Here is a 26,534-nt window from a genome sequence, read left to right as displayed (position 1 = left end):
ATTATTTTGATAAATACATTTACCTCAGCAATAATATGAGATGTGCGTGACTTGTCTGCTGATTGAAGCTGGATCAGCAGTCCTTCCACAGTGACCCCATCCAGGAAGCTGACTTTGGTACGATTGCTTGCTGGGTGAAAATGACTCGTTAAGTATTGATTCTGTCAGTGACTTCTATAATCCATCAAAGTGATCGTCGTGAGATTCTGAAAATAGATTTGTCTATGGCATTCCTTTCTATTAGCTATGCATTGAAGGAAGGATTCCTGACAAACCCAACTTATTCCTTCAGGACTGAATCACTACCTTATTCTATGCTCCCTCCAACCAGAGAAAGTACCAGAACTTCATCTGGCTAAAGGATTTCAGGCTGTAGCAACAGTAAAATGGGTAATTGTCAGTTTTGGTAACATGGTAGAGTGGGTGGTTTATCTCCTGACGGCCTTCCACACCACTGCTTTATTTCACACGGCGAGACCCGGTGTGGCGGCGCTTCACAGACACCCTGGACAGTCAATTCCTCATGTATGACAGTTTTATTTACCTGAAACAGATCATGGGACACATCGTATAGTTGTCTGAAAATACAGTACAGCAGTTTGGCAACAGGATGCCAGTGGAGGTGCCGCCTGGCGTGCTCGCAGTAAAACATAAGCATCACTGCGCGTCCGCCTTCCTAGATATGGCGAAAACACCCTCCAAACATGTTGCACGTCACAGTGCAAAGCAACAGAGAAGGAAAACAAACACAAAATAAAGTAAAAAGTCTTTTTTTTTTAAATAACCCATAAAAGTATTTCCTTAGAAAAAGAAATAAACCGCTTTTTAAGCCTGATGACACTTGTAACTGTGACGGCGGTCTAATAGATGTGTGCTAATACTTTACGCCGCTCAGCAGGCGGTTCTGATGAAGCGGCTGAGCAGACATGCAGCATGGACAGATGGGTGACCTGTACAGCGGATTACATCGGCCAAGGAACACGCACAAAAAAAAAAAAAAACGTTTCAGAAAAATAAAAAAAACGTAGAGGTGGGCTTAGTTGGCCTTTCCTGTAAAAAAAACAACAACAAAGAAAACAAAGACAGGAAGAAAGAAATCAGAGGGCAGAAATAACGTCACGAGTAAGAAGATGTGAGAGGGAAAGCGTCAGCGTGGCCACAGCAGAAGACACGTCTCATTAGCAGACAATACAAGGTTCCACCCTGTAGGAACACATGGACACTTGTTCCTGCAGGTCTACAATCACACACGGCCAGCATGGGAGCCACCTAACGCTGCTCCTAGTGGGCGTGGCACTGGGTGGCACAAGCTCAGCGTTCCCCCTCTGCACCATCAGCAGCTTCTGTTTCACCACACACACACACACACACACACACACACACACAGCAGGAGACAGACGGTTTGTGAAGACGAGCACACGCTGGTAGTGGGCATGCGGATTAGACCGGGGTCTCACCCTGGAGGTGGAAACCTGCGGCGGACCCCTAGAGTTCATCTAAAAAAACGTCCCCGGCGCTGGCATGAAGCAGGCATGCAGAGGGGCTTCCTCCTCGCTGTAAGGGATATCTGCTGCCCCCCCCACCCCACATTAACAAGTAAAATATACATAGACTCTACGTTGGATGCTATGTACAGATATACATCAGCTTTTTTTTTTTTTTTTACTGTTCATGTTGTGCTCTGCTGATATAAGACCAACAGCTTCTTGGTGCTCTCTCTCTCTCTCTTTTACATGTTCAAGTACAGTGTGCGCGCGATACTCGCGTGTTTTAAAGCATAACGTTAAGAACGAAAGCGGCCTGACTCTAGAGGAAAGCTGGAGATAATCAGGGGGAAAGAAAAAGGTTTTTTTTTTCAAGTACACGCAGACGCAGAGAGATCTGGTGGAGCCTTTGGTAAAGATGTGGAATGAACCCTAAAGTCAATTCATCTTTGATGGCAGGAGAATAATGTCCCGTTAAAATAAACCCATCCTTCAATTTGAGTACATTTATTCAGCAGGGATAAAAAAACTTTTTACATCCCTAGTGGACCAATTGTTGATGCCCCTGCTGTAAATAAATTGCTTTTGCCAACAGGACAGAACTTAGTCTCCTCTAATTAACCATTTCTGTGTTGCTTTGGCTATTTATTGAGTTTTAGAAAACTTGAGCTTCATTTTCAGTGTTCTGGTAGATTCCACCAGCTTTTATACGAAGTCTCCTGGTAAATTAAAGTGTTTATGATGTCCTACACCCCCGGCAAGGTTCCCAAGGCCCCTGGAAGAGAAACAGGCCCACAGCACCACAGATCCAGTCCCGTACTTGACTTTTCAACATCTCCGTCACTGGTTTCATGACAAATCCACCTGGCAGAGTTTGTCAAACGTTCAATCTTAGTCTGACCTGAACAAGTCCCCCCCCCTCCAGCTCGCTGTCACAGCAAGTCAACGATGGATCATCCCGCCAATTGGCTGAAACTATGCGTCACATTTATTTATACCCCAGGGAAACAGAAAGTCAGGCATTACTGATTACCATTTATTAATCTAGCATAAATGTGTTTATTCTAGGATTGTTTGGGGCTAATTTTTTTCCTAACATGCTAGGATTTCCCCCATAAACAAATGTACTCAAATTAAACCTTTCGAAGGCTTTTTAAACATCCTCACCAAGGGTAGTGGTTAAATTGTCTGCGTCTGAATATTTAACACCAGGCTGTATCAAAAGTTGCTGTGAAACAAGCTCGTTTTCGTCCTTATAATTTCCATTAAAAAAAAAACCAAGAAAACAAAAAAGGTAAATGTAAAAACAGAGATTAAAATATGCGAGCGCGTGAGCTGTAAAACCAAGTGGTATGTGCCTCAACACTTTTAGTGATAGCCTCTGAAATGGTGTCCAGACAAGCGGGAACCCGGGGTGGGTAAGAACAGCGTTGAGGTAGCTGCGCTCTGCCTGCTGCAGAAATAAGGAAGGTGTACAGAGTTCAGAAATAACTGGGATTCATACATTCTAACACTTCGCCCTCCTCTCATGTCTGCACTTAGAAAGGCGTCCCCTTCGCACACACCGACACCCTTTGTCCCCCCTCCCTAAAATTACAAAATATCAATAGAAAATAGTGTAAATTCTCTGTACAGCTAAACACAAAGCTCCAACCTTACAGGCTTCTCCAGCTGGTCACAATGGTGCTCAAGGATGAGAGAAGCCTGCTAGTAAAATAACAGATGTATTATTATTAGTCATTAAAATATGACTAATTATCCCCCCCTAAAAAAACAACAACAAAAAACGATGCATCAGTGAAAATGTAAATAGAACATATCTGACAGGGTCAGAGCGGGTGCAAATGTTTACGATGAGTTACTCAGAGTTAATGGAACCGTTAGGTGGGTGTTGTTAATGTCCACTTCACGCGGGTGTGTGAGGGAGGGGTCGTGCTCTGGAGTCAGTCAGGGCCACAGCATGGCGGACACGTTAGTGTCGGTGCTGTAGATCCACAGCACCAGGGGCAGGGCGACGGCCACGAAGGGCCAGGAGATGCCCTCGGTGCAGGCGCACAGGGGGCGGCTCCGGCCCGCCGGCTTCGCCTGCTCTTTACCCAGCTCTGAGTAGTTCCTGGCGGCGAACTTCAGCAGCTCGTCCAGCAGGATGACAGGAAGGGACATCTTCAGCACCATCATCCACTGGGTCGTGTCCAGAGGGGTGATCTGGAAGATGACCTGCCACAGAAGGAAAATCTTGGTTTGACAGAAGTGAGACAGAGGCGGTGACTCCAGCTCTGGTCGTGAGATGACTAGTCCACATTTTCCTTTATTCAGCAGTGGACAGAGAAAGTAACAATCATCCAGCTACATTTTGATTCCATCAGTCTGATGCTGACATGAGGCTGTGGCTGGTTGCTTTCTGCATCGTTATTGTGTCTGCATGAGAACCCCTAACGCCCCCAAACAGCAGCGACAGCTCTAAGACCGCTCCGCTTTTAAAGTCGGAGTTCAGCACTCTGAGCTAAATGTTCTGCTGGTGTCCAGATTTAAGACAGCTGACCTCACTCAGTACATGTCAAAGCCCAACCGAGAGGCCCGAACCGATACTTCTCGCTACAAATGTACGGACGGTCACTCCCCCGCTGAGGAACAACGATTTTTTTTTTTTCTTGGATGTAGAGAGTATTTCTAAAGCCAAGAGTCAGTTTTGTTACTGTGGCTGTAAAAGTCTTCCCTGCTCTGAGTTTAGATTATTTACACCTGGAAGCTGAAGCTAATACCAATAGAGAAGAAAAGCATTTATTATATAAAAGTGTGGCAGACTTAGCAAAACCCTGCTCTGTGACTTTCTTTATTCTAGTCAGAGAAATTCATCCCAAGTCAGATTTCTTCTTTTGTTGCGGATGTTTAAAAAGCCTTTTGTGCGGGTCCTTTGCTCATGAGCTGCTATCCTGCAACTTTTAGACTATTGTCAGTCTGCTATACCAAAGTAGTGAAGCATGAGGTATGGCATAATGTTGGGCAATTTTGTAATAACAATATAACTTGTAATAAATGAACACTTAACAGTGACTGCTCACAAGAAAGTGGGTCTGTCGAGCTACTGGAAAAAAAAATGTCTTATTTCCATCTCAACAGGATGGTTTAATCGACACATTTGCTCCATCTGATGATTTGGCAAACAGCATCTAAATTGTAGTTTTTAAATGACTTTACCAGGAGATCTTAATGCGCTGACAACACACTGATTGGTCGTAGCTGACAGCCTGTGACTTTACAACCAATGATTTGTGGACTGGGTGCGCATGTGCGTAAGGCTGCATGCTGCAAGTTACGTTGCTTAAGTAATTTCCCCCTGGGATCATTAAAGTATGTCTGAATCTGAATTCGCTGTTCGGATTGATGAGGAACTTAAAAAGACAGTTTAGGCACAGATAGAAAGTCTTTCAAACTGTGCATCATAACCATGTATAAACAGAGTTTTACAAATAACTGCAAACTGCATTAAATCAATAAGGAATGCAGCTTTTTAAGTATAAAAACTGAGAAATTTTGTATCATATGGAATGGCTGGCAGACCTATTCATTCTGCAGGACCAGTTAATCTGGATTTATATGAAAAACAGACTCAGGTAAAATATTATTTGCACAGAACCTTTTAACAAAACACCAAACTATCCCTTTTTCTTCACTTCCAAACGGCATCAGGATTTGAAGGACGTGGCTGTGATGGCAGGATATGGCCACCAGAGGGCGAAACGCCCCCTGAAGAGCTTCTTTATAATTCTGACACTTAGAGAGGTTTATGTCAGGAAAGAGGGAGGCAGAGACTCACGGGTAGAGGCTCCACGTAGAGGATGAGGAAGTGGAGAGACATGGAGAGGCAGATGGCCCCCAGCAGCCAAACGTTCTCCCAGGGAGGCATCCGCAGCAGGGACTGGTTCTCTGACAGGCTGCAGCGAGGGCAGAATGCAAATGTGCTTTCAGTGACACAGCGCGTACTCCTCCTGACTGCAAATGTTCCTCCTTCGGTGACGCAGAGAAACCGACCCACCTGTTCAGAGCATTGCACATCTCTATGGTGACGAGCACGGAGAGGGCCATGGTCATCGGATACGGCGACTCGAACACGTGGCAGTCCAAACCTTCGAAGTCGGGGTTGTCCGGGTTGCACTGCAGGAAGTGGCTCTGGGGAGAGGAGGTAAGACGGAGCGAGGGTGAGGACGCGACGTGAGAGATTGCTGAAAAAATGCCGTCTGAATGTGGCCGCGCTTACCAGCTGGTACAGAGTGAGCTGTGGGCCGTCCTCAGAGACCGTGAACCACCACGCTGCAGCCCCCACAGTGGCAGCGCCCACGTAACCTGGCAGCAGACACATCAAAACATCTTTATACACGACCAAAGATGCTTCTGTCCTTTTTTTCTACAAATCCTGAGTGGCAGCAGCTCATCTGCCATATTCAGTCAGCCTACCTCCAATAGCCAGGTATCTGAAGAAGAGCCAGCCGGAGATCAGCGGCTCCTTGGCGTTGCGGGGAGGCTTCTCCATGATGTCCAGATCGGGGGGGTTGAAGCCGAGGGCGGTGGCCGGGAGGCCGTCTGTCACCAGATTGACCCAGAGCAGCTGGACTGGGATCAGAGCCTCTGGGAAACCCAGAGCCGCGGTCAGGAAGATGCTGTCGGGAGGAAAGTTCCTGTCAGACGCAGCCAGAAGCATCTCTGCACCAGAAAACACACCGCTGGTCCGTAGCGTCCCACCATTAACCGCCCCTGGCAGTAAGACTCTACCCTAACCTCTTTCCACATTTAGTCACACTGTATTAAGACTTTATGTGACGGACCAACACAAAGTAGTGCATTCGTTAGCGGGGGCAGTGACTGGGAGGAAAGGGAGACGTGTTATTCAGCAGTTTTTAACAAAGAAAATCTATAAGAATGTCTCTAAAAGAAAAGAGAGACGCAAATTTGTCTCCAGTCCCCTTTACTCTGATACCCCCAAATAAAATCCAGTGTTCAAAGTTTGCTACAAGGCGTGAGGGATAGACACCAAACATGCCAATATGTCGTATTTATAGGGTCATCCTGAAAGAAAAGCTGAAAGGAGGGTGGACACAGACAGCGCTGCCCTGGAATGGTTTAGATTAAGGCATATTCATGGTTTAAAATGGCCTAGTCAAAGTCCAGCCTTAAATCTTATTGAGAACCTGTGATGGGGCTAGAAAAGCGCTCTACATCTGACTTGAGCTTGAGTTATTCTGCCAAGAAGAATGAGCAGAACCTTCAGTCTGTAGAAGGCAAACCTGCTAGAGACTATAAGAGGAAATCATGTTTCTCTTTCCTTCTGCCTCACAATCCTGCATTAGCTGCTTGTTGGTTTATCACAACATGCCAATAACATGCACCAAGGTGCCATAAGGGCCGGCTGATAACCGATTGATTCAAATTTACTATTTATTAAGGGTTCATGTCTGGATAATCTGGATTTTATTTTGCAGAGGCACTCTTTAGGCCCCCGTGAAGAGAGTAGCAAGAATGCTGAATACATGTTTAGGAAAATATACTGGCAATATGTTGTAAGGAGGAAACTTTTTTTAACCATAAGATGAGACACTTTAATTTACTCATTTAATGATTCAGTCTGAAGTTACACAAGTGAAGTGAAGCCTGTTCTAAGATTATTGTGTAATCCCACTAGCAGCGAACATTGATTTAGATTTTCATCGTTTACAACGGCAGGTCCGCCATCTTGTTTCACAGCTTGTATTCAGTTGCACTTTGAATTCAGGTCACCTCACAGACGAAATGCTTCAAATAAAAGCACGTTGTTTCTTTAATTATTTAAAAAAATATATATATTTTTTAAATCATTTCCTTAGCCAGCCTAGGCTCCGTCCGTCACTCACCAGACAACCTCACCAACGTTGGAGGAGATGAGGTATCTGATGAACTGCTTCATGTTGTTGTAGATGGCTCTGCCCTCCTCCACAGCCGCCACTATGGAGGAGAAGTTGTCGTCTGCCAGGACCATCTCTGAGGCCGACTTGGCCACGGCGGTCCCAGAGCCCATGGCGATGCCGATCTCTGCCTTCTTCAGAGCCGGCGCGTCGTTCACTCCGTCTCCTGTCTGCACACAAACCTCTTGTTACGGGGAGCAGATGGCTGACAGCAGATTATAATGACGCCTTTCCCAGGACTGCGTACCATGGCGGTTATTTCGTCAAAGCCCTGCAGGAACTCCACGATCTTGGACTTGTGGGAGGGCTCGACGCGGGCAAAGCAGCGGGCCTTGGTCACGGCCTCCCGCTGGGCGCTGAGCGACAGCTCGTCAAACTCCCGGCCGGTGAAGGCCATGTTTTCTATGTCGTCGTCTTCAGACAGGATGCCGATGCGCCGGCAGATGGCCACGGCGGTGCCTTTGTTGTCGCCCGTGATCATGATGACCCGGATGCCAGCCTGCCGGCACAGCTGGATGGAGGCGGCCACCTCCTGCCTGGGCGGGTCCAGCATGCCAACGCAGCCCACGAAGGTCAGGTCGGACTGGAGGCAGGAAGGAGGAGGGAGAGGTGAGCTACGAGTCTGAAGCAGCGAGGAGAGAAGACGGTAAGACGGCTCACCTCGTAGTCGATGAACTTGGTGGGCTCAGACAGGACCATGTCCTCCAGTTTAGGCGGGCTGTCTCGCGTGGCCAGAGCCAAACACCTCAGCGTGTCCCGACCGGTTCCATACTCGCGGATGACAGACATGATCTTCTCCTTGATGCCGTGTGTGAGCGGGACTTTAGCGTTGCCCACCCGGACGTGACTGCATCTGTCGATGACTCCCTCCGGCGCTCCCTGTGAGGCAGAGCGGGCAGAACGGTCACGGCCAACTCAAAGACGCAGACTCTGCGCTTTCTCCCCCCGTCTCAGACTACCTTCACGAACATCTTGCCCATGCTGGAACGAGACTTGCTGGGGGTGCAGTAGACGGACATGGACTTCCTGTCCCTGGAGAACTCCAGGGTGCACTCCTTCTTCATCAGCTGCTTGATCGCCTGATGCAACCAAAGCACGGTCAGTGGGAAAAGCTGCTGAGCGGCAGGCGTGGGCGCGAGGGAAGGGAAGGGGGGGGGGGCTGTCACTCACCGAGTTGCAGGCGTTGGCTCTGTCAATCTTGGACAGACCGTGGACTTCTGTGTCGAAGACGTTCATCTTCTCCACCAGACAGGTCAGCGCCGTCTCCGTGGCCTCGCCGACCTTCTCGTACACGCCCTTCACCTGACGCAGCAAACACAGTCAGTCACACCCTTTGTCATCCCGATAATCTGTCGTTTTCGCTCTGAAAGCCGCGGCCATGCGCGCGGACCTCGTTGAAGTCCAGGGAGGAGTCATTGCAGAGGGCGCAGATGGTGGCCAGCTCCACCAGGGCGTCGTAGTGGGAGCACGTCACCGGTTTGCCGTCCTGGAACCTGTGAAGAGGCACGTTGGTCTGAGACGCGTTGGTGCAAACCTGCTCATCTGTCGGCGCGCTCGTCGTACTCACACTTCTCCTTCGGGTGCGTAGGTCGAGCCCGTGATGGTGAACTCCGACAGAGCGCAGCTTTCGCCCTCCGCTTTGTTGACTACGAACATCTGAGGAGCAAAAGAGTCAACAGGACAGAGATGAAGAGCGTTCTTTGTCGACAGCGTTTCGCTCAAACTGTCAGTTTCTCGACTAGCACAGCAGGGGGCAGCAGCAGCCCTGCCTGGAGGGTGAAGGCTTCGTTAGGACAGAGGCCTGCCGTGTTCCCAAGTGTGTCTCTGACTGCTCCAGGCCGGGTGGCTCTCTGCTTTACCAGAGAAACAAGTGTTTCTTTGCACAAGTAAACAAAGGGGGCTGCCAGGAGGCCGGCGTAAAGAGTCCGTCTGTGTCCAAGAGGAAGAGCTCCAAGTGCCAGGCTTGGCTCTGTCCTCCAGGAACGCACGCCGACACCGGCCACAGGCAGAAAAGGCTTGATAAGAATCAGATACTCCTCCTTCTCCCATCAACTAAACATGAAATGCCATTACTAAATCTCTTTGACAGATCTAAACCCGGCCGCTGGACTGGATCTGGTGACGCAGCCGCACTAACAGACGCGTTAATAAACAGACGGTTGGCGTTGAGAGATGTTACTGTGAGAAGAGCACTGCTTTAGCCGTTTTCATTATAAACGAGGTGTTTAAGGAATGAAGCCAGAGAAAGCAGAGCGGAGTAAGACGTCATTTAAAAAGGGAACTGATGCAACGGAGACATGTCAGCTTCTCCTTCAGGCTCCAGCTACTGAGAGCCAGAGCTGGGCAGGTTGTCGTCATTTCACTCCTTTTCAGAAGTTCTACTTCTGGCTGGTTTGTAGCCACTTACTAGCATAAGATGCTAAAGACACTTTAGCTCCACCCTCATTTTGAAATAGTCAAACCGTGTTTTACAGCTCTCACACTCACACAGTGTGACGTTGCCTCTGCTGCTGATGTAAACACTTAATAGACGCACATCAGCAGAAAATAACACTTTGAACCCTGTTATTTATGGTTCTTAGAGAAATCAGCATTCAAAGCTAAAAAAAAATCCTAACTGAGAAATTCTCTGATCTCCAATTATAACAATAAAATAGAAAATAACAAATGGGTTGAGGTTGGGTCGTCTTGCCAGAAACTAGAAGATAAGGCCAGTAGAGCAGGTTTATAGACTTCAAGCCATTCTTCAAACACATTGTGATAGTTTTCAGTGCAGATGTTTTCTCTTTCCATAGTATTACTTTATAGCCATCAACCATGACAGGACACATTTATATAGAGATGCCCCGATCAATCTGCCCAAGAATAAAATGAGTCCATTTTCCCCTGATCGCCTCTTATTTGTGACTTTCAGGTGGAATACAGAAAAAACAGTTTCCTCCCCACCTGATCATTAAAACTCAAAGCATTTCTAGCCAATAAAAGCATCAATTCACTTCTTTAAAGTTACCTAAAAATCAAATAAAGAGCCTTTCAACATGTCGTTTCCCACCAACTAGCCACAAAACCAAAAAGTGGGATTGAGAAATGGAAAGGAAGGGATTAAACGTCACTGCTTGCCAAAAGGTGCTTTTTCATAATGCATGGTCTGTTGGCTGTGTGGTGCTGCTGATTAATACAGCGAGATAAAAAGGAAAGCACAGGCTGCTTTGTGACGCAAGGTCAGTTATGCAACAGCAGCGCTGCAAGTCATCAGCTCCACGCAGACCAGAGAGGCAGCAGCACGTTCATCCGTGGTCCCAAACCTGCCGCCTGATAATAAGGAGAACAGTCTGAAACCTGACGACGTAGTCAGGCCGCAGGCAGGGAGCACAAAGATGGCAGAACTGCTTAGTAACTCATCGTGTGTGTGTGTGTGTGTGTGTGTGTGTGTGTGTGTATGTGTGTGTGTGTGTGTGTGTGTGTGAGACTCACTCTGCAGACAGACATCTGGTTGGTGGTCAAAGTGCCGGTCTTGTCGGAGCAGATGACAGAGGTGCAGCCCAGGGTCTCCACGGAGGGCAGGCTGCGGACGATGGCGTTCTTCTTGGCCATGCGTCGGGTGCCCAGAGCCAGGCAGGTGGTGATGACGGCAGGGAGACCCTCGGGGATGGCGGCGACAGCCAGAGCCACGGCGATCTTAAAGTAATAGACCGCTCCCCGGATCCAGGAGCCGCCGTGGACGGGGTCGTTGAAGTGGCCTATGTTGATGATCCACACGGCGATGCAGATGAGGGAGATCACTTTGGAGAGCTGCTCCCCAAATTCGTCCAGCTTCTGCTGCAGGGGCGTCTTCTCCTGCTCCGTGGCCACCATCTCGTCCCGGATCTTGCCGATCTCCGTGTTGACGCCCGTGGCCACGACCACGCCCACCGCCTTCCCGGCTGCTATGTTGGTGCCCTGGAACGGCATGTCGCACAAAGGTTGACTCAAAGCTGCCATTACAGGCGCCGTGAAATAGCTACAGAGACGTGTGAGAGAAAGCGTGTGGAGTTCCCCTTACAGAAAACAGCATGTTCTTCTTGTCTTGATTGACCGCTCTGGGGTCAGGGACGGGGTCGGTGTGCTTGATGACAGACACAGATTCACCTGCGAGGACGACACAGAACATCAGAACCTCTCCCCTGACTCTACAGCTTTAGCAGAGCTCATCCGCAGCGGTCGTTCATCCTGTTTTCAAGTAAATGCTTCAGTCTACGTTCAACTTGGGCTGAGTAGAAGTTCCATCCCACAGTCACGTCAAGCTGTCGCTCTCCTTCACATGATGGCGGCCCCGTCTGCTGAGCTGTTGACTGCTGGAGCCGACGGGCCGGGCCGATTAACCAGCTACCGGCGGCTTGAGTTACTGTAGGAAACTTCAGCTGCGCTCAGCAGGTGCTCCTTTCAGCCGTAAGCCAAAATTAAAATAAACTAAAGCGGCCGGTGACGGCGTTACACGACGTGTGTGCTTTATCACTTCGGCAGCAGCAGGAATAACGGTTGCACTGCAAAAAGGGAACTGAATGTAAGTAAAGTTTTCTTGAAATTAGTCTATTTTCCTTGATTTGAACAGCTGACTAACACTATTTGCTAATGGAATGCGTATTTTTATCCCTAAAATAAGATAATTAGATGTTCTGCACTTGAAATAAGACGATGGAGATGAATTGTTCTTATTTTAAGTGCAAAAAATAGTCGTATTTACCTGCTCAAATCAAGGAAAAAACACACAAATTTCAAGAAAATGTTACTTATTTTGAGTTCCCTTTTTGCAGTGTGCTTTTCTGATTCAAATGCCAAAAAAAACAGGATTATTTTAATTATACATGTTAGTTCCTCATGGTTGTCATACAGTGAGGACTCCACACTGACCTGCAGTCACTTTCCAGCACCGCTACAGACCGACGGTCAGAACTACCAGCTGTCAGACTGAGATGGGTGTGTGATACTAAAAAGAGCCGGTCAGCCTCACCTGTCAGGATGGACTGGTCCACCCTCAGCGTCGTCGACTTGATCGAAGAGAGGCGGATGTCTGCAGGCACTTTGTCTCCAACTGCAACCAAACACGCCCCCAGTTAGAGAACTGGTACACAACCCGACAGGAGCAGAAGACAGAAACATAGACCACTGCTGCTGCCATGCTGTGTACATTTCATCACCAGCTGAGTAGCTCCTCAGCCCAGATGGCTTTGTTAGGCGAGGGGTTCACACACACACTCACACACTCCTGCTAAGAGCTGCCTTAGTGTTGCTTGGCTGAGTGAAGGCTGAGCAAACGGGGAGTCTGTTTTGTGAGGGCAGCTCCTTAGTATGAGTCTAAACTGAAATGATAAAGTGCAGCTCATTACCAAATGTTTGCTGTGCCACCCTGCAGGAAAGCAGCGCAGTAATCACTGTCGGGAAAGAGGAGGAGCACCAAAGGGGGGGTTTGAGGGAATGAAGGACCTCTGAGCCATAAAAGGACCGTCTCAAAGGAAAAGGCCAATTTGGAGGCAATGAAATTGCTGTGACCCAATTCAACATCCTAATGGTACATAACAGGGGATAGAGACTGGGGAATTGGTTCACCGTACGGCACAGCTCCATGGGCAAAAATCCACATTTAGACCTAGCAAATTAAAAATGTAAACCGTGTCAGAAGAAAAGAAAAGAAAAGCCCAACAACAATAGTATAGATAGACTCATGGAGACCACAGGGGCTGGACAAACATCTAAGGTTCTAACAGAACCACAACTGCAGCTCCGGCACCAGAAATCTACGACTAACGGGGTGCATGTCACGGAAAACTCAAGTTAGAAACAAACCCAGCCACCATGTCTTAAAGCCTCTGCCGTCAGTGGGGGGCTCATACCTGCAGGTGGGTAGCACAGCGGGGGAACCACACCCATCATGCACTTCTGTTCTCATGCCTCATAAGTGGCAAGTTAAAGATTGATTGCTGGTGGATTTCACTCCGCTGGGCAATAAATCCTCATACATAAGGAGCTAGGGAGTTTGTTCTGTAACCAGCGGGTTGCTAACCTGACTCCACCAGATGGATTTGCTCCGCATATCCATCTGGAAACCTTCCGTTGAAGTAATTTTGGGAAGGGGCGAAAATACTGGTTAGCTGATTGGCCTATGTTGGTGATAGACGGCCCAAATAAACCAATCAGATCAACGAAGCATATGACGTACTAACAGCGACGACGAAAACACAACCACAAGCTCTCGCCGAAACCAGTCGGGAGAAGAGCAAAAACATCTTTTCCTCTGAGAAAAGCCTCCAGAGCAGTGTTTTGCTCTTCTTTCAGTGAAGAAATACTCTGTAATTCCGATAAAACTTGCTCGATAGCCACGCTAACGCTAGCTTCATCGGCTGAAGCCGCCATGTTCTTTAGGCTGAACTGTCGCGCTTCTCGTTGCGTCACACCTCAACCCGCCTCAAAGCCAACGCTGATTGGACGTTTGTTTGGTGAACGGCTCCAAATTTTCTTTAACGGAAAGTAGCCAGACTGATCTGCGAGTGAAACCTTGAAAGCTCGCGAGATCAGGATGGTCTCACGAGGCTTGCGGGTTCAAACCCCCATCCTGACAGTCTCAGTCGTTGTGTCCTTGGCCTGGTTCTGTGCCTGTTGTCGATGGCACCGATTGTCTGCCATCCCTGCTTCTGTCAGTCTTCCCAAGGCAGCTATGGCTAAGATGCAGCTCACCACCACCAGCATGTGAGCTTTGGGGTCCTCAGGGCTTGATAAAGTCTATACAAGTGCAGGACCTTTGCCAGACTTCAGACCTTCTAAGAAGGCAACATCGAATGTCCAGTTTGTCACTAAATGTCCACAAGTTCGGTCAGATTGGATGGAGAACTCCTTTCAAACCTCGGCATAGATCCTCGACTGGATTTAGGTCTAGACTTTGACTAGGCCGTTTAAACACAAACCGTTCTACTGTAGCTGTGGGTGTCGAGGGTCGTCCTGCTGGACGGTGAACCCCCAGCCCGGTGCAGAGTCTTCTGCTGCCTCTGACACGTCCTCAGCCAGTATTGCTACGGATCTACCTCCAACCATCTTCCAGTCAACTTAGCTCAGCTTCCCTGTTGGTGCTGCAATGCCAACGCTTGCCCGACATGTCAGCTTAGTCATGTCCTGGTAGGTCTTGAAGTTGTCCCATGCTCTCCGTTTTCACATGAACAGAACAGAAGTAGATGTTCCAAGTTTGGGAAGTTGTTTCACTTCCTACGTCTCTACTTGTGAGGGAAAAACATCTCGGTCGTAGCGTTTGTGGTTTTGAATTGCACCCAGTGATGTCCTAGTTAAGAATCTGTCATTCTATTAACAGCTAGAAGTGTCCAGCATGTCGCCAACACCCCTCAGACTCCAGCGACCGCAGACATTTCACCCTGAACCGAGCTCACGCCCAGCGGACCTTTACTTGGCAGGTGAGGCGAGGACTGAAGGCCGGCGTGCGGCTTTGAGTGGCAGCTGCACCGGCTGCGTGATCGGGGACAGCAGCCCAGGCTTTCTCAGAGACAGCCTGAAGGCTCCATGTGCTGATGGCGGCTGAACAAAGACCGCCGTCCTGTCACGCTGAGTGGGCCGCTTCACATCAACAGGCTTCCCAACACATCGCCTGCTGACTAAGTCGCCAGCTCCGTTTAGCGGTGTGCAAACGCTCACATGCTAATTCATGTGCCCACGGTCTATAAAGAGGTAAAACTCGAAAGCTTTCACCGCTTGCTGCCGTTTCTCGCTGTACCCGGCAGATGCAAACGAAGGTAGAAACAAAGCGAAGAAACCTAATCAGCGGTTCATTCGGCCGCCACTATCCGTCTCCCGTGGCAACGGCGCCAGCAGAAGAATGATGTTTAGTTAACAGTTTGCTGATGGGACGGATGAATCAATATTTAACGGGTCACTGGTTTCTTGGCTTCCTGCTGATTGCGGCCGTCACTAATGAAAACATCTCGGCTTTAACGGCGGTGGCTCCCGCCTCCAGCCTTCTATCCTTTGTCTTCTAGGATAAGCTGGGGCACACCTGAAACTACGAATACATTTAGGACAATAGACACGCTCTAATGTCCTAGGATCAGCCACCATGATGCTTTTTTTTTTTTTTTTTTAATCACGATTTTCAAAAGTATCCCTTGAACTTTTTTTTCTCTTAACATTTTGTAACATTGCGATGGCAAAATGTCAAGGTATTTCCAGGATTTCCAGTGATAGATGAACACTTAGTAGTAAACCATTATGGTATTGTGCTTATAATGATGTAATAGAGTAAACACAGGTGGACTAATAGTGAGGTGATGTCTGAAGGAAAGGAGCTGAACTCCACACTTTTTGGATTTCTGCTTGCAAACCACGAGTCTTTCTCCTTCCACTTCCTCTACTTTGTCTTAATCTATCGGATAAAATCCCTATTAAAATGTTTCCAATTTAAAGCAGTGGGGCAAATATGACATAAAATGCAGAACCCTTGTCTGGAGTTTACTAAGAAGCGTGTACATTAGCCGCAGCAAACATTAAAAGGCAGCGTGGAGCCGCCTGTGATCCGTTTATGCGGGCCACGCCAGCAGCAGGACGGAGGTGTGCATTCCTCTCGGGTCTCAAGTTCAGCCCTCCTCGCTGCAGACTGACATCTCAGCGGCTCGTCTACAACCGGAGCGCATAGCGCGGATTCCCAGCAGTCAGCGCGGTTCCAAGCTGCTAACGAGCCCGGTGCAGCGGGGCGCGTTGTGTCCGGAGCCTGTGCAGACCCAAATGCCTGTGCCATCATTAGAGGATTACCGCTGTATGTCCACTCCTACAGCGCTACGCCTGTAGAGTGAAGGCAGACTTTAATAAAACACAATCACATTTCAGCGAGCTGTGGCTCTGAAGGGAAAACCTCACGCCTGCCGCTGTGACCGTAGGAGTTTGTGCTCGTAAAGTCCGTCTCCCCGGTCGGCTAAGAAGTGACGCCGTTTCCGTCTTGCTGACAAGTGAGAACCTTTTTGCCAAAAGGCTGTCCCTCGGTGACGACGGACACTGGCCAGAGCGCAGTGAATGCCACATACTCTCCACGGTGTCTGGAATCTCAGCTGATGGGTACAGTAGCAGCACAGCAACCGAGCACAGCAGGGTGGGACGCTTATCTGAGCAAGCACTTCCCTATAAGGTCATCTGCCTCTCTCTCTACCCCCACTACAATGGGAGCAGGACTCAAACTGCACCCCAGCACACACACACACACACACACACACACACACACACACACACACACATACACACACACACACACACACACTGCTAGCAGCTAATTTACAAACCCTCAGGACCAAACAGTAACCTGGCAGCTGACGGAGTGCTCTGTGTTATGACAAGGGCTTAAAAAAAAAAAAAGCTTGTAAACTAACTTTATTAGCCAGTCTCATAAAACTATCTGATTATTATTTTAATGGTCGTAAAACCATAAATAACCATTCCCAACAATGTAAAAAGGCTGATTCAGTGACCAGTTTTTGTCGTTAAATAAGTGGAGGATGGCATCGTGGTTGGATTAAAGCTGCGGCAGCGAGGCTGTGGCCAGGCCTGAGAACGAGGAGCCGCTCAAGCAGCTCCTCGCTGCTCTTCCCACAGTGGAGGAGCCCACAGAGGGCTCATCTCTGCGTCCTCCGTCCCCGCTCGGCAGCCCCCCCGGGCCGGCTTCTGCGTCATCGCGCGCCGCCCCCGCGTGCCACGGGTGGCTTTGAAGCTCAGGGAGGGATAGTGGGACAGGAGGCGTCGTAAAGGGACGCGTGGAGGACTTAGGAAGCACATCCAGCTGTCTAGAGAAAACGAACGCTTTCTGCTGCGACGCCCTTTCTTTTTCTATTAAGAGAGAAGATCCCGAACACTGAGACGAGGACTAGCGATGAAACGCTCTCTGTCCTTGTCAAGGTCACCGTGAAGTCCCGCCTCAGCAATGTTCCCTGATCCGGAGGTGTGGGCGCTGCTCGGAGTGGGACCAGACACCTGTCATTTTCACCACTGTCACTGCCTCTATAAATACAGCATTCCATAATCTGAACAGCCACCCACGGCTAAAAATAAAGCCCCCCCCCCCGCTGGGCGCACAGACTCTGAGCATCACTTCAACGGCTTAAGGTCAAACTGAGCATCAAGATAAAGCGAGTGGTTCTGAGGACTGCAGCATTCCTCGGCACGCCGGTTTCCGCCCGTCCTTCTGCGGGATTATATAAGCGGGCGGGCAGAGCTCCACATGCAGGATCTCTGGCTGCTGAAATACGCTGACTGGAGCGCGCCAGGAAGGAGTTTACTCCAGCGCTGCACTCTGACAGGACAGCGTGGTGGGGAAACTCTCGGTGCGGACGAGTCGGGAGGATGCAGGAGATGAATCTAAAACTGGGCGTGTGTGGGAAAAATGTAAACAGAAAGATAAAAGGCTCTTATTTTTTTCACCCATCCCCTGGAGGCAATGGGTTCTCTGGAACATCTGGGTGGATACTCGACCCTGATTGGCTGCAGGGTGTCCAGTTAAACAGTGTTATAGGACAAAGGTTCTGCTCAGACCTGACTGTTCTGAATTATTGGGCCGGCTCAAACGTTAGCTGGTACCGGTACGACAGGTGATGCTGGTTACCTTGGCAACGCGTCACTATGAGAGACATCAAATATTTCTCTCAGACGCTTCTATGTCAATGGTGAAGAAAAGCATTAAAGTATTAGTAATTGATTTAGTATGTATTTATTTAGTAAGTGACCATGGTATAAGCGGGACAACGCCCGACGAGGCGTCCATTATCAGAAATTAACGGACTCACGCCTACGTGTTGTCCATTCATTTATGATAATGGACGCCTCGTCGGGCATTAGGGCTGCGACTAATGATTACTCTTATATAGTCGACTAATCGCGATTATTTTTTCTATGATCTCCATTATCGCTTCAGTTGCTTGTAAAAAATATTTTGACCCACCTGTTCCTGTCTACACACATTTGAACGCCATTTGCTTCTTGTCACTCTCCATCAGCTTTAGAAATGTTCCTCCATAAAATATTTAGTTTAAATTTTACTGACTTTTTTTTTTTTACTGTCAGGCGTGTTCTCTTTAATTAGGCAATATTCCCAGCATCAATATTAAAAACGAGTGAATTATTCATCTCCAAATAAACTACGGCACTCTGGTCAAACATTAAAGTTAAATAAAAGTATCCCGACATGTAGCTTCACTTTAATCTCAATCGTTAATCTCAGTGATGAATGAACACTAAAATAAACCCAAATAATAACCGATAGATATCAGACTGAATTGCAGTGGTAGATTCAAAACTGTCTACCATTGAAAGTGAAATATTGAGACCGCAGCAATGTCTACACTGACACTGTCGATGATGTCGACTATCAGGCATCATCCCTTACATATGTCGCTTTGAGAAAGAGCGTCATGACCCTTATGGATTTATAGGATTTATCTGCAGTCAAACAAATTCAGGGACTATCAAAGACCTCTGTCTTAATATCCAATATGGACTATTATATACACTGTCAGAGACAAACCAGTGGTTTAGGTCAATCTCAAAGATTTAAATCTTGCCCAAATCACATCCATATGTGGCTTTTGCAGGACGGCAAGTTAAGTGGGTTTAAGGAGAATGCAAGGAAACCTACCAGCCACTTCCACAATGTCACCAGGCACAATGTCTCTGGCCTTGATTCTCTGCACAGTTTTTCTGTCCTGCCGGTACACCTTCCCCATCTCTGGCTCGTACTCTTTTAGCGCCTCGATGGCGTCCTCGGCGTTGCGTTCCTGGAGAGGAAGACAGGCGTTAGGTCCCGCGTTTGGCTTTGGTCTGACGTGAGCCACATCAACAGCTGCAGTGCTCTGTGAAAGTCGCCATGCCTGTCAAACGTCTTTGGAAAAATCACCACCACAAACCCATTTGTTCATTCACGTCACTGGGATTATATGTAATAAAGCAACCATAACCATAAGCTGTTATTTCATTAGGCCCCTCTGCTCTGATTGGATCCAGGACAGCCTGGTCTACCTTCAGAGGTCGCCTGGTGAGTAAATCGGGTCCACCCAACATCAATATAAATCTTTAATAAGCTTTGTCAGAGAAGAAAAACAAGAGCGATCAGGGCATGAAACAATTCCCCAAGCATTGAACGCCCCTCTGACCGATTACAACATGGCCGTCTACCTAGAGGGACAGACGGCGTACGAAGAGCATGAATCAGAGAAGCAGCCTAGAGGTCCATGGTCCCTTTGGAGGAGACGCAGAGATCCACGGATCAGGTGAGACGATCTGACAAGAGGCCAGCTGTTGGTCATGTGCTCTACACGTCTGCGCTGCAGAGCGTGAAGAAGGAAGCCATAAGAAGCCCTGTCTGAGTTCAGCCCAGCCCACGTAGGAGACACAGCTGACCTGTTGAAGAAGCTGCTCTGGGCCCAAAAGACAAAAATCTCACTTTTTAGCCTACAGGCACAACTTTCTGTGAGGTGGACACGTGTAGGCCCGCCCACATCATTCCTGGTTAGACACGGTGGTGGTGGTGGTGGTGGGGGGGTGCTTCTCTTGAGCGGGGACGGGGGAGCTGGTCAGAGTAGATGGGTGGAGCTAAACACGGAGCAGCCCTGGAACAAAACGGCACAGTGGTTGGAGAAGACTTGAGAGTGGGCTGGAGGTCCACCTTCCAGCAGGACAACACAGAGCCAGAGCTACGAAGGACTGGCTCAGATCAGAGCATGTTTGTGTGCTGGAACGGCCCAGTCAAAGTCCAGACCTAAACATAGCTGAGAAACTACAGAAAGCCTTGCAAACAGGCACTCTCCTCCAAATCTTAGGGACCTTGAGTGAAGTACTTCTTTAAAGAACCAGAAAAATAAGACAATCTAACTCAGCAAAGCTGAGAGATGCACCGCAGACAGGCCTGCAGCCGCAGCAAAGGTGCTTCTACAGCGTACTGACCAGCGGTAGGCGACTTTTATTAGTAATTCAAACAGGCACTACTTGGCATTGGTCTGCCGTGTAAAATCCTGACCAGAATACGCTGATGTTTGCACCGTGGCAGAGACTACGGAGCGGCTCGTGGAGCGGGAATACTTCTGCGAGGCGCTGCAGGGAACGCGCGGCTTCATTGTCCACTTCGCTAGGCCACCTGCCGCTTTTATACGAATCTGATCAAAATTCTTTTCCTGTCGTCTCTTGCCAGGTTCCCCTTCACCAGAACGCTCATCGTTCCTACGTCCGGCTAGCCCACGCACGCTTTTCTATCCTTCAACATAAAGCCTGCTTTGAGACAAAAATAACTCCCGGTACACGGTGTCCATCCACAGCCCCGGTGAGATCTAACTCAGTGCAGAACGTAGATCAGCACCGATTCTACCTGCAGCCGCGTTCATCTGAACCTGTAGAAGAGCGGGGCCCAGCTGGGACGGCTGCGTTTCACACCGAGGCGCTGGTCTTTGCCGACCCTGCCCAACGCCCACGTGGGGTCGGGCTTTCAAACGTCTCACCTGCCACACTCCGACGATGGCGTTGGCTATGAGGATGAGCAGAATCACAAAAGGCTCCACGAACGCCGTGATGGTCTCTTCTCCTTCCTCAAACCAGGCCAGGACCTGCAAAGCAACAAAAACACACAACATTATTATTAATTATTCTTTACCGTTGTGGGAAATATCTGGGCTTTTCTGCAGAAAATGTAGTCGGGAACGATGCTGTCAGGTTAATTAGGCATGTCTTACAGGTTAAAAACAAAAACATTCGTCTGTGTCCAACTTTAGAGCTTTAAAGCACTCTTAAATGAAGCATCCTCTCATTCTTCAGCAGGATAATCAAGATTATCTTAAGAGACAGGCCGATAGCCGGCGCCTGTGGGAAGAGGAAGATCGGGGCAGAAATGGGGCTGATTCTCCTGCCTTCATTTAGACCTCTGTGTAGTTTTATTTACTGGCTGCACGGCATCGGCCGCCTTTGTTCACCTAGAGGAAAACTCATCCTTCAGTGAAATCACAGAGCATAGCGATGCTCACGGAGCTGGGAAGCTTTTTGGGAGAGTTTCTTCAGACTAAAAGATAAGAAACACAGCGGTTGAAAGCACAACGCCACGTACGGGACAGGCCCGGGGAAGAAACTGGAAAACAAGCGTGTAATTAAACCCGCCATGAGTCACCAGGGTGTAATGAGTTAATTAGCTGTTCCGAGGAAAGAAACTGTTCTAAAAGCATCCCGGCTATCAGCTCGTCACCTACAATATAACCTACAAAGACCTGCGTATTTCACTGCAGAGGAAGCGTCTGAACACCTTCACAGTCACAAAACACAAACTCAGGGGGCCTGAAGGTCCACCATGTCCGCTGTGCCTGACGGAGAACAGCCAGCAGTGCAAACGGAGAGAAGCTCCTGTAATACAGCTGATGGAGCTCCAAGTCTTCTCCATGAGGTGCTGGAATAACTACTGGACCCTCTGCCCCCCCCCCCCCACCCGTCACAGATGACTGAATAAAGAAATCTGCTGTAGTTTAATGCAAAGGACATGAATTAGTTGTTGAAAGCATAAAAGATGCTAAAACAGAGACTGACAGAGGTGTGCAGCAGCTGAGCGCAGCAGAGCCCTCCCACAGAGAGGCCAGAGCCCAAATTTGGTGTGGAGTGGTGCTCTGCTCCCCCCCCCCTTAGTCAGCCAGCTGACACCTCTGTATCACCTGACAGCGCATACCAGCTGGCAGGCAGGCAGGCAGGCACAGAGGGAGGGCCCAGCTGGTCGCCCTGTTCCTCCGCTGGACCGCAGTCGTCTCCGGCAACGTGAAGGAACAATAAAACACAGCCTAGCACAAACGAACGCTACCGGGTGCGTGGCCAAAAAAACATGGCCGTAGGCCGCCCGGGGTCACCTGTTACATCCATCCAGCTTCTCCTCACTACTACTGCTGCTGCTAAACGTCCCCCTGCCGGCTTGAGCCGTCCCACAGCGGCACACGCTTGGGGTCCCATAAGTGTGACGGGGCGTAGCGGCGGGTGACGGCTGCTGCTGTTGTCACCATTCCTCAGCTGTTGAGCTGCTGCCTAAGTGAGCGGGACCTCCAGCAGCTATGCAAACCCAAGACGTTCACACTTCAGCGCTATGCAGCACAGTGGCTGCCGCCCGCCTCTCATCACCCCGGGTTTACTCATTTACACCCCCCCTAGTTGTAGATGTTTGGCTGATGGATGAAAGTGAGCTTCAGGACATTTTTTTTTTTTTTCAGAAACGGCCGGTCGGTTCCACTCAACCAGAGGAGGCAGCGGCCCTGAAAGCGAGCACAGGTGAGGCGGATGACCACTTACAAAGGAGATGCAGGCGGCCAGCAGGAGGATTCGCACCAGCAGGTCCTCGAACTGCTCCAGGACGAGCTCCCACAGCGATTTGCCTGCAGACAGAGAGAGCTCAGGGTGAGAGGGAGCCGCCGCCGTCACGGGTGACCTGTCAGGGACCAGAGCCGTTACCTTCCTCTGCCGGCAACTCTGCGCCCAGAGACCCCACAGATGGTCCAGAGATGGTCCAGGCATCACCCAGGAGAGGAGGAGAGAGAAGAGATTTGTTTTAGAGGAGGTTAGTTGCTGTCTGGTAGAGCTTCCTGCACCGTGTTTCATTCATTCTTCACGTAAAAACATCTTTCTGGTAATATTTTAAATATTACTGACTGCTGAACAATAAGTAAAGGGCCTTCAGATTAGCTCAAAGGTCAGAGGGGGGGTCTGCTCTCACGTTGTTAAACGCTGCAGACATGAACTCTGACACACGGCGGTCCCCTCAGAGATCAGGGGCCACCGTGGAGGGCCCACGTCCCCGCCAGACCCGCGGGAGCCCGGCCGTGGGTAACGCACCCGGCACGACGCCTTACATAAGCAGCACTGCCGGTAATGACTTATGCGTTACTATGGGGACGACGGGGAAACCCTGGAGGTCACCGCCGATGACGTCAGCCCGCATGCCTCCACAGATCCGGGTGTGCCGGGTGAAGGAGCCGACCTGTAACCCGTCTACAGAGAGCGAGAGCGCCGCAGAGCCCGGCCTCGGGGAGGCGGGCTGCGGACCGGAGGTGCCGTACCGTTCAGGCCCCATTTCTCCTTCTGCCGCTTCACCTCCTCCAGGGAGAGTCCCGTGCTCTCGTTGACGCAGAAATGGCCGTAAACTTCTTCCACGCTCTTCGTGTGAGCGTTCTCCATGGCGGACGGCTCCTCCCGCCGCGGCGCTGAGCCCGAATGAGGAGTGTGAGGAAGCCGCTGGCGGCTCTAGCGGTCCGTCAGCGGGCTGCGGAGCTCCGGGGGGCGATAAACGACGAGTGCGTCGGCCGGGAGATGGGCATTCACTCTCGGTTTCGGTCGGCTTGCTTTCCCCCCCTTCCCCTGTGCGACCCCCCCGGGGAGATTATCTTGTGGAGAACGGCGGCTTATTTCTCGCCACCCGGCAAACTTCTCTTCCTTGTCCGGTGAAGGTTGGAGTAGAGCTCCGCCGGTGTCCCCCGCTGCTGCTGCCGCTGCTGCTGCTGTGTCTGCGGCAGTGTGTCTGAGTTCGGGACTGCGTTGGGTCCTGGGCTCCCGGTGCCGCTTCCTGCCTCACCGTGGCGCAGCTGCGTGTGGCTCCGCTCGGCGCTGTCCGCCTGGCTTTATGAAAGCGCCTCGCTGCCGCCTCTCTTCCCTGCGCTGCATGTGGACTCCTACCATTGGAGGAGCGCTGCGCTCAAACCAGGGACAGAGGAAGGGACCCAGGAAGTGACTGGCTGGCATCGCTCCTCCGACACCTACTCCAACTCTCTGCGTTATATAGGGTCTTATCGCACGAATTACGTGCCGAGTTAAGAGAGAGAGAGAAAGAACAAAGAACAAAAAAAAAAAAAAAAAAAACTTTTTAAGTTTTGCATGAACGAAAACAACAAATCAATCCTAATATACGTAACTAAAAATAAGCAAATATAGGCTACGTGCAATATCTGCATGTTTTCGCTGGAAGGAAAGATGCAAATACATGAGTCAAGCAAATCGTATGCAACTGTTTTTTTTTAAACACCTGTACTCTGATCTGCTGCCAGTCAGACGCAGATCACGGTTGTAACAAAGTTGCGGTTTAAAGTGCTTTACATCATGAAAACATAAAAACACATCAAAACGGTCACTGGTTGTGAGAACAGTAACAAACATTACATTTTATCAAGTGAAAACATCATTTACCTGGATTTTATCTGACAGAGCAACACGTAGCACACATTTTTTTATTTGATTTGATTTAGTAAAAGACTACATTGAAAAATTGTGTAGCCCCAAATCATGCCACAGATTCTCAAGTGGATCGTTGACTCTGAACTTTGACTAGGCCATTCTATCACATGCTTTGTTTGCTTATGATGAGACGTCTAAAAGGCATTTGGCTGCACAAGATTTTATTTTGGGCGGTGGGATGACTACCAATGTGCACCACGCCGTGCACATCCTAAGCCGGTGTCTGCCTCAAAGGAAACTACGCCATAGTAACACATGGTGGCAATAAAAGAGTCTTGATCCTTAATACAAAATGAATTGTAAATCATAGCAATACACCCAAAGATACAACAACTAACATCTGGAAGTTCACATTGGTCTGCAGCTTCCAGATGCAATGGTTTCACGGCTGCTTCGGTTCTTTCAAGAAGGGTTTTGACGTTCACTAAAAAACTCAGCCACGTAATATTCAGAATTGTTCCTTTTAATATCGCCAAAATTAGAAACATTCTGTCCACGGGCGATGCTGAAAAACTAGTCCATGCATTTGTTACTTCAAGGCTGGACTATTGTAATTCTTTACTATCAGGAAGTCCACAAAATGCAGTTCAAAGTCTTCAGCTGATCCAAAATGCTGCAGTGAGATGAAAATCAACAAGAGGGATCATATTTCTCCAATTTTAGCTTCCCTTCATTGGCTTCCTGTTAAATCAAGAATAAAATATAAAATTCTAACTTACAAAGCCCTTAATAATCAAGCTCCATCATATATCAGAGCTCTGATTACCCCGTATGTTCCTAACAGAGCACTTCACTCTCAGACTGCAGGTCTGCTGGTGGTTCCTAGAGTCTCTAAAAGTAGAATGGGAGGCAGATCCTTTAGCTATCAGGCTCCTCTCCTGTGGAACCAACTCCCAGTTTTGGTCCGTGAGGCAGACACCCCGTCTACTTTCAAGACTAGGCTTAAAACTTTCCTTTTTGACAAAGCTTATAGTTAGAGTGGCTCATGTTACCCTGAGCTATCTCTATAGTTATGCTTCTAAAGGCTTAGGCTACTGGAGGACATCAGGGTCTATTTTCCTCACTCAACTGAGTTCTACTGTTCTCCAGTTTTGCATTGCTTGTCGTCATTTCAGCTTTTAACTTTTTGCTCTCACTCTTTTTTCTCTTCATAGAAGGTACACCTGGTCTGGCGTTCTGTTAGCTGTGACATCATCCAGAGAAGAAAGATCACCTGTTATTACCATCTAATGTAGAACAGATTACTGGATCAATGTGTGCTTCTGTGCTTTTTTGTCTGTCTTGTTGTGTCTCTGCTCTGTCTTCTCAAACCCCCAGTCGGTCGAGGCAGATGACCGTTCATACTGAGCTTGGTTCTTCTAGTTAATGGGGAGTTTTTAACGTGCAGACGACTCTCCTTGAGGCTCTACGCTTCTCCAGGAGTGAATGCTGCTTGTCGGGACTTTGAAGCAATAAACTGGTTCCCTTATATAGGACATTTTTGACCCAATCTGTATAATATGATTGAATTTGACTTTGTAAAGTGCCTTGAGATGACATGTTTCATGAATTGGCGCTATATAAATAAAATTGAATTGAATGGTTTTATGGGTTTTGCAGGCCTTTTTTAAAAAATAAAATAAAAAAATTCAATCATACTTATGTTAAAACAGGAATGAGGTCATGGTACAGAACAAAAACACGGAGCGCGGGCAGATCGTCACCTCAGGATGGTACAGCATGACCCTAGCAGGTCCTTTTTGCAGGATCCATAGATCTGAATCGCCCACCTTGCGCACACGACAACTGTACAAACATCCAATTTGTTGAAGGGGTGCGAAGGCATTAGGTCAATCCCCCGGCCTCCTCCGCGTTCTTCAGGGGGTATCGC

At 48.8% G+C, this 26,534-nt stretch overlaps 1 protein-coding gene across 2 annotated transcripts; it reads right to left on the bottom strand.

The window, feature by feature from the left end:
- Positions 1-517: 517 nt before the first annotated feature.
- On the bottom strand, positions 518-24,142 carry atp2a2a (ATPase sarcoplasmic/endoplasmic reticulum Ca2+ transporting 2a). Of its 2 annotated transcripts, XM_021308785.2 has the most exons (21): positions 23,497-24,141; positions 22,892-22,909; positions 22,733-22,815; positions 20,920-21,024; positions 19,068-19,206; positions 12,411-12,491; positions 11,463-11,548; positions 10,895-11,359; positions 8,988-9,076; positions 8,811-8,913; positions 8,591-8,722; positions 8,380-8,499; positions 8,081-8,299; positions 7,668-8,003; positions 7,370-7,590; positions 5,940-6,142; positions 5,743-5,828; positions 5,521-5,654; positions 5,302-5,419; positions 3,581-3,701; positions 518-1,050 (listed from the first exon to the last, which is right to left on the bottom strand). In XM_021308785.2, the coding sequence occupies exons 1-21, from the start codon at positions 23,612-23,614 to the stop codon at positions 1,037-1,039; spliced, it is 2,991 nt and encodes a 996-aa protein (XP_021164460.2). In that variant the 5' UTR covers positions 23,615-24,141; the 3' UTR covers positions 518-1,036. The 2 variants fall into 2 exon arrangements, with proteins under 2 accessions (XP_021164460.2, XP_012738043.2); XM_012882589.3 differs by lacking the exon at positions 518-1,050 and having other exon boundaries at positions 1,649-3,701; positions 23,497-24,142.
- Positions 24,143-26,534: the final 2,392 nt, after the last annotated feature.

This window comes from Fundulus heteroclitus, chromosome 12 (assembly GCF_011125445.2).
Source record: "Fundulus heteroclitus isolate FHET01 chromosome 12, MU-UCD_Fhet_4.1, whole genome shotgun sequence".
NCBI classification, from domain to species: domain Eukaryota; kingdom Metazoa; phylum Chordata; class Actinopteri; order Cyprinodontiformes; family Fundulidae; genus Fundulus; species Fundulus heteroclitus.
Note: the sequence above shows the minus strand (reverse complement) of the source record. Positions and strands in the feature narration are given on the sequence as shown.

What these genes read in the sequence shown, in the direction of transcription:
- atp2a2a (XM_012882589.3), bottom strand. Translation starts at nt 23,614, where the DNA reads ATGGAGAACGCTCACACGAAGAGCGTGGAAGAAGTTTACGGCCATTTC. An exon ending in CCATCGTCGGAGTGTGGCAG is followed by an intron (nt 19,207 to 20,919) that starts GTGAGACGTTTG and finishes CTTCCTCTCCAG; the next exon opens with GAACGCAACGCCGAGGACGC. An exon ending in AGAAGAACATGCTGTTTTCT is followed by an intron (nt 11,360 to 11,462) that starts GTAAGGGGAACT and finishes ATGCCGTTCCAG; the next exon opens with GGCACCAACATAGCAGCCGG.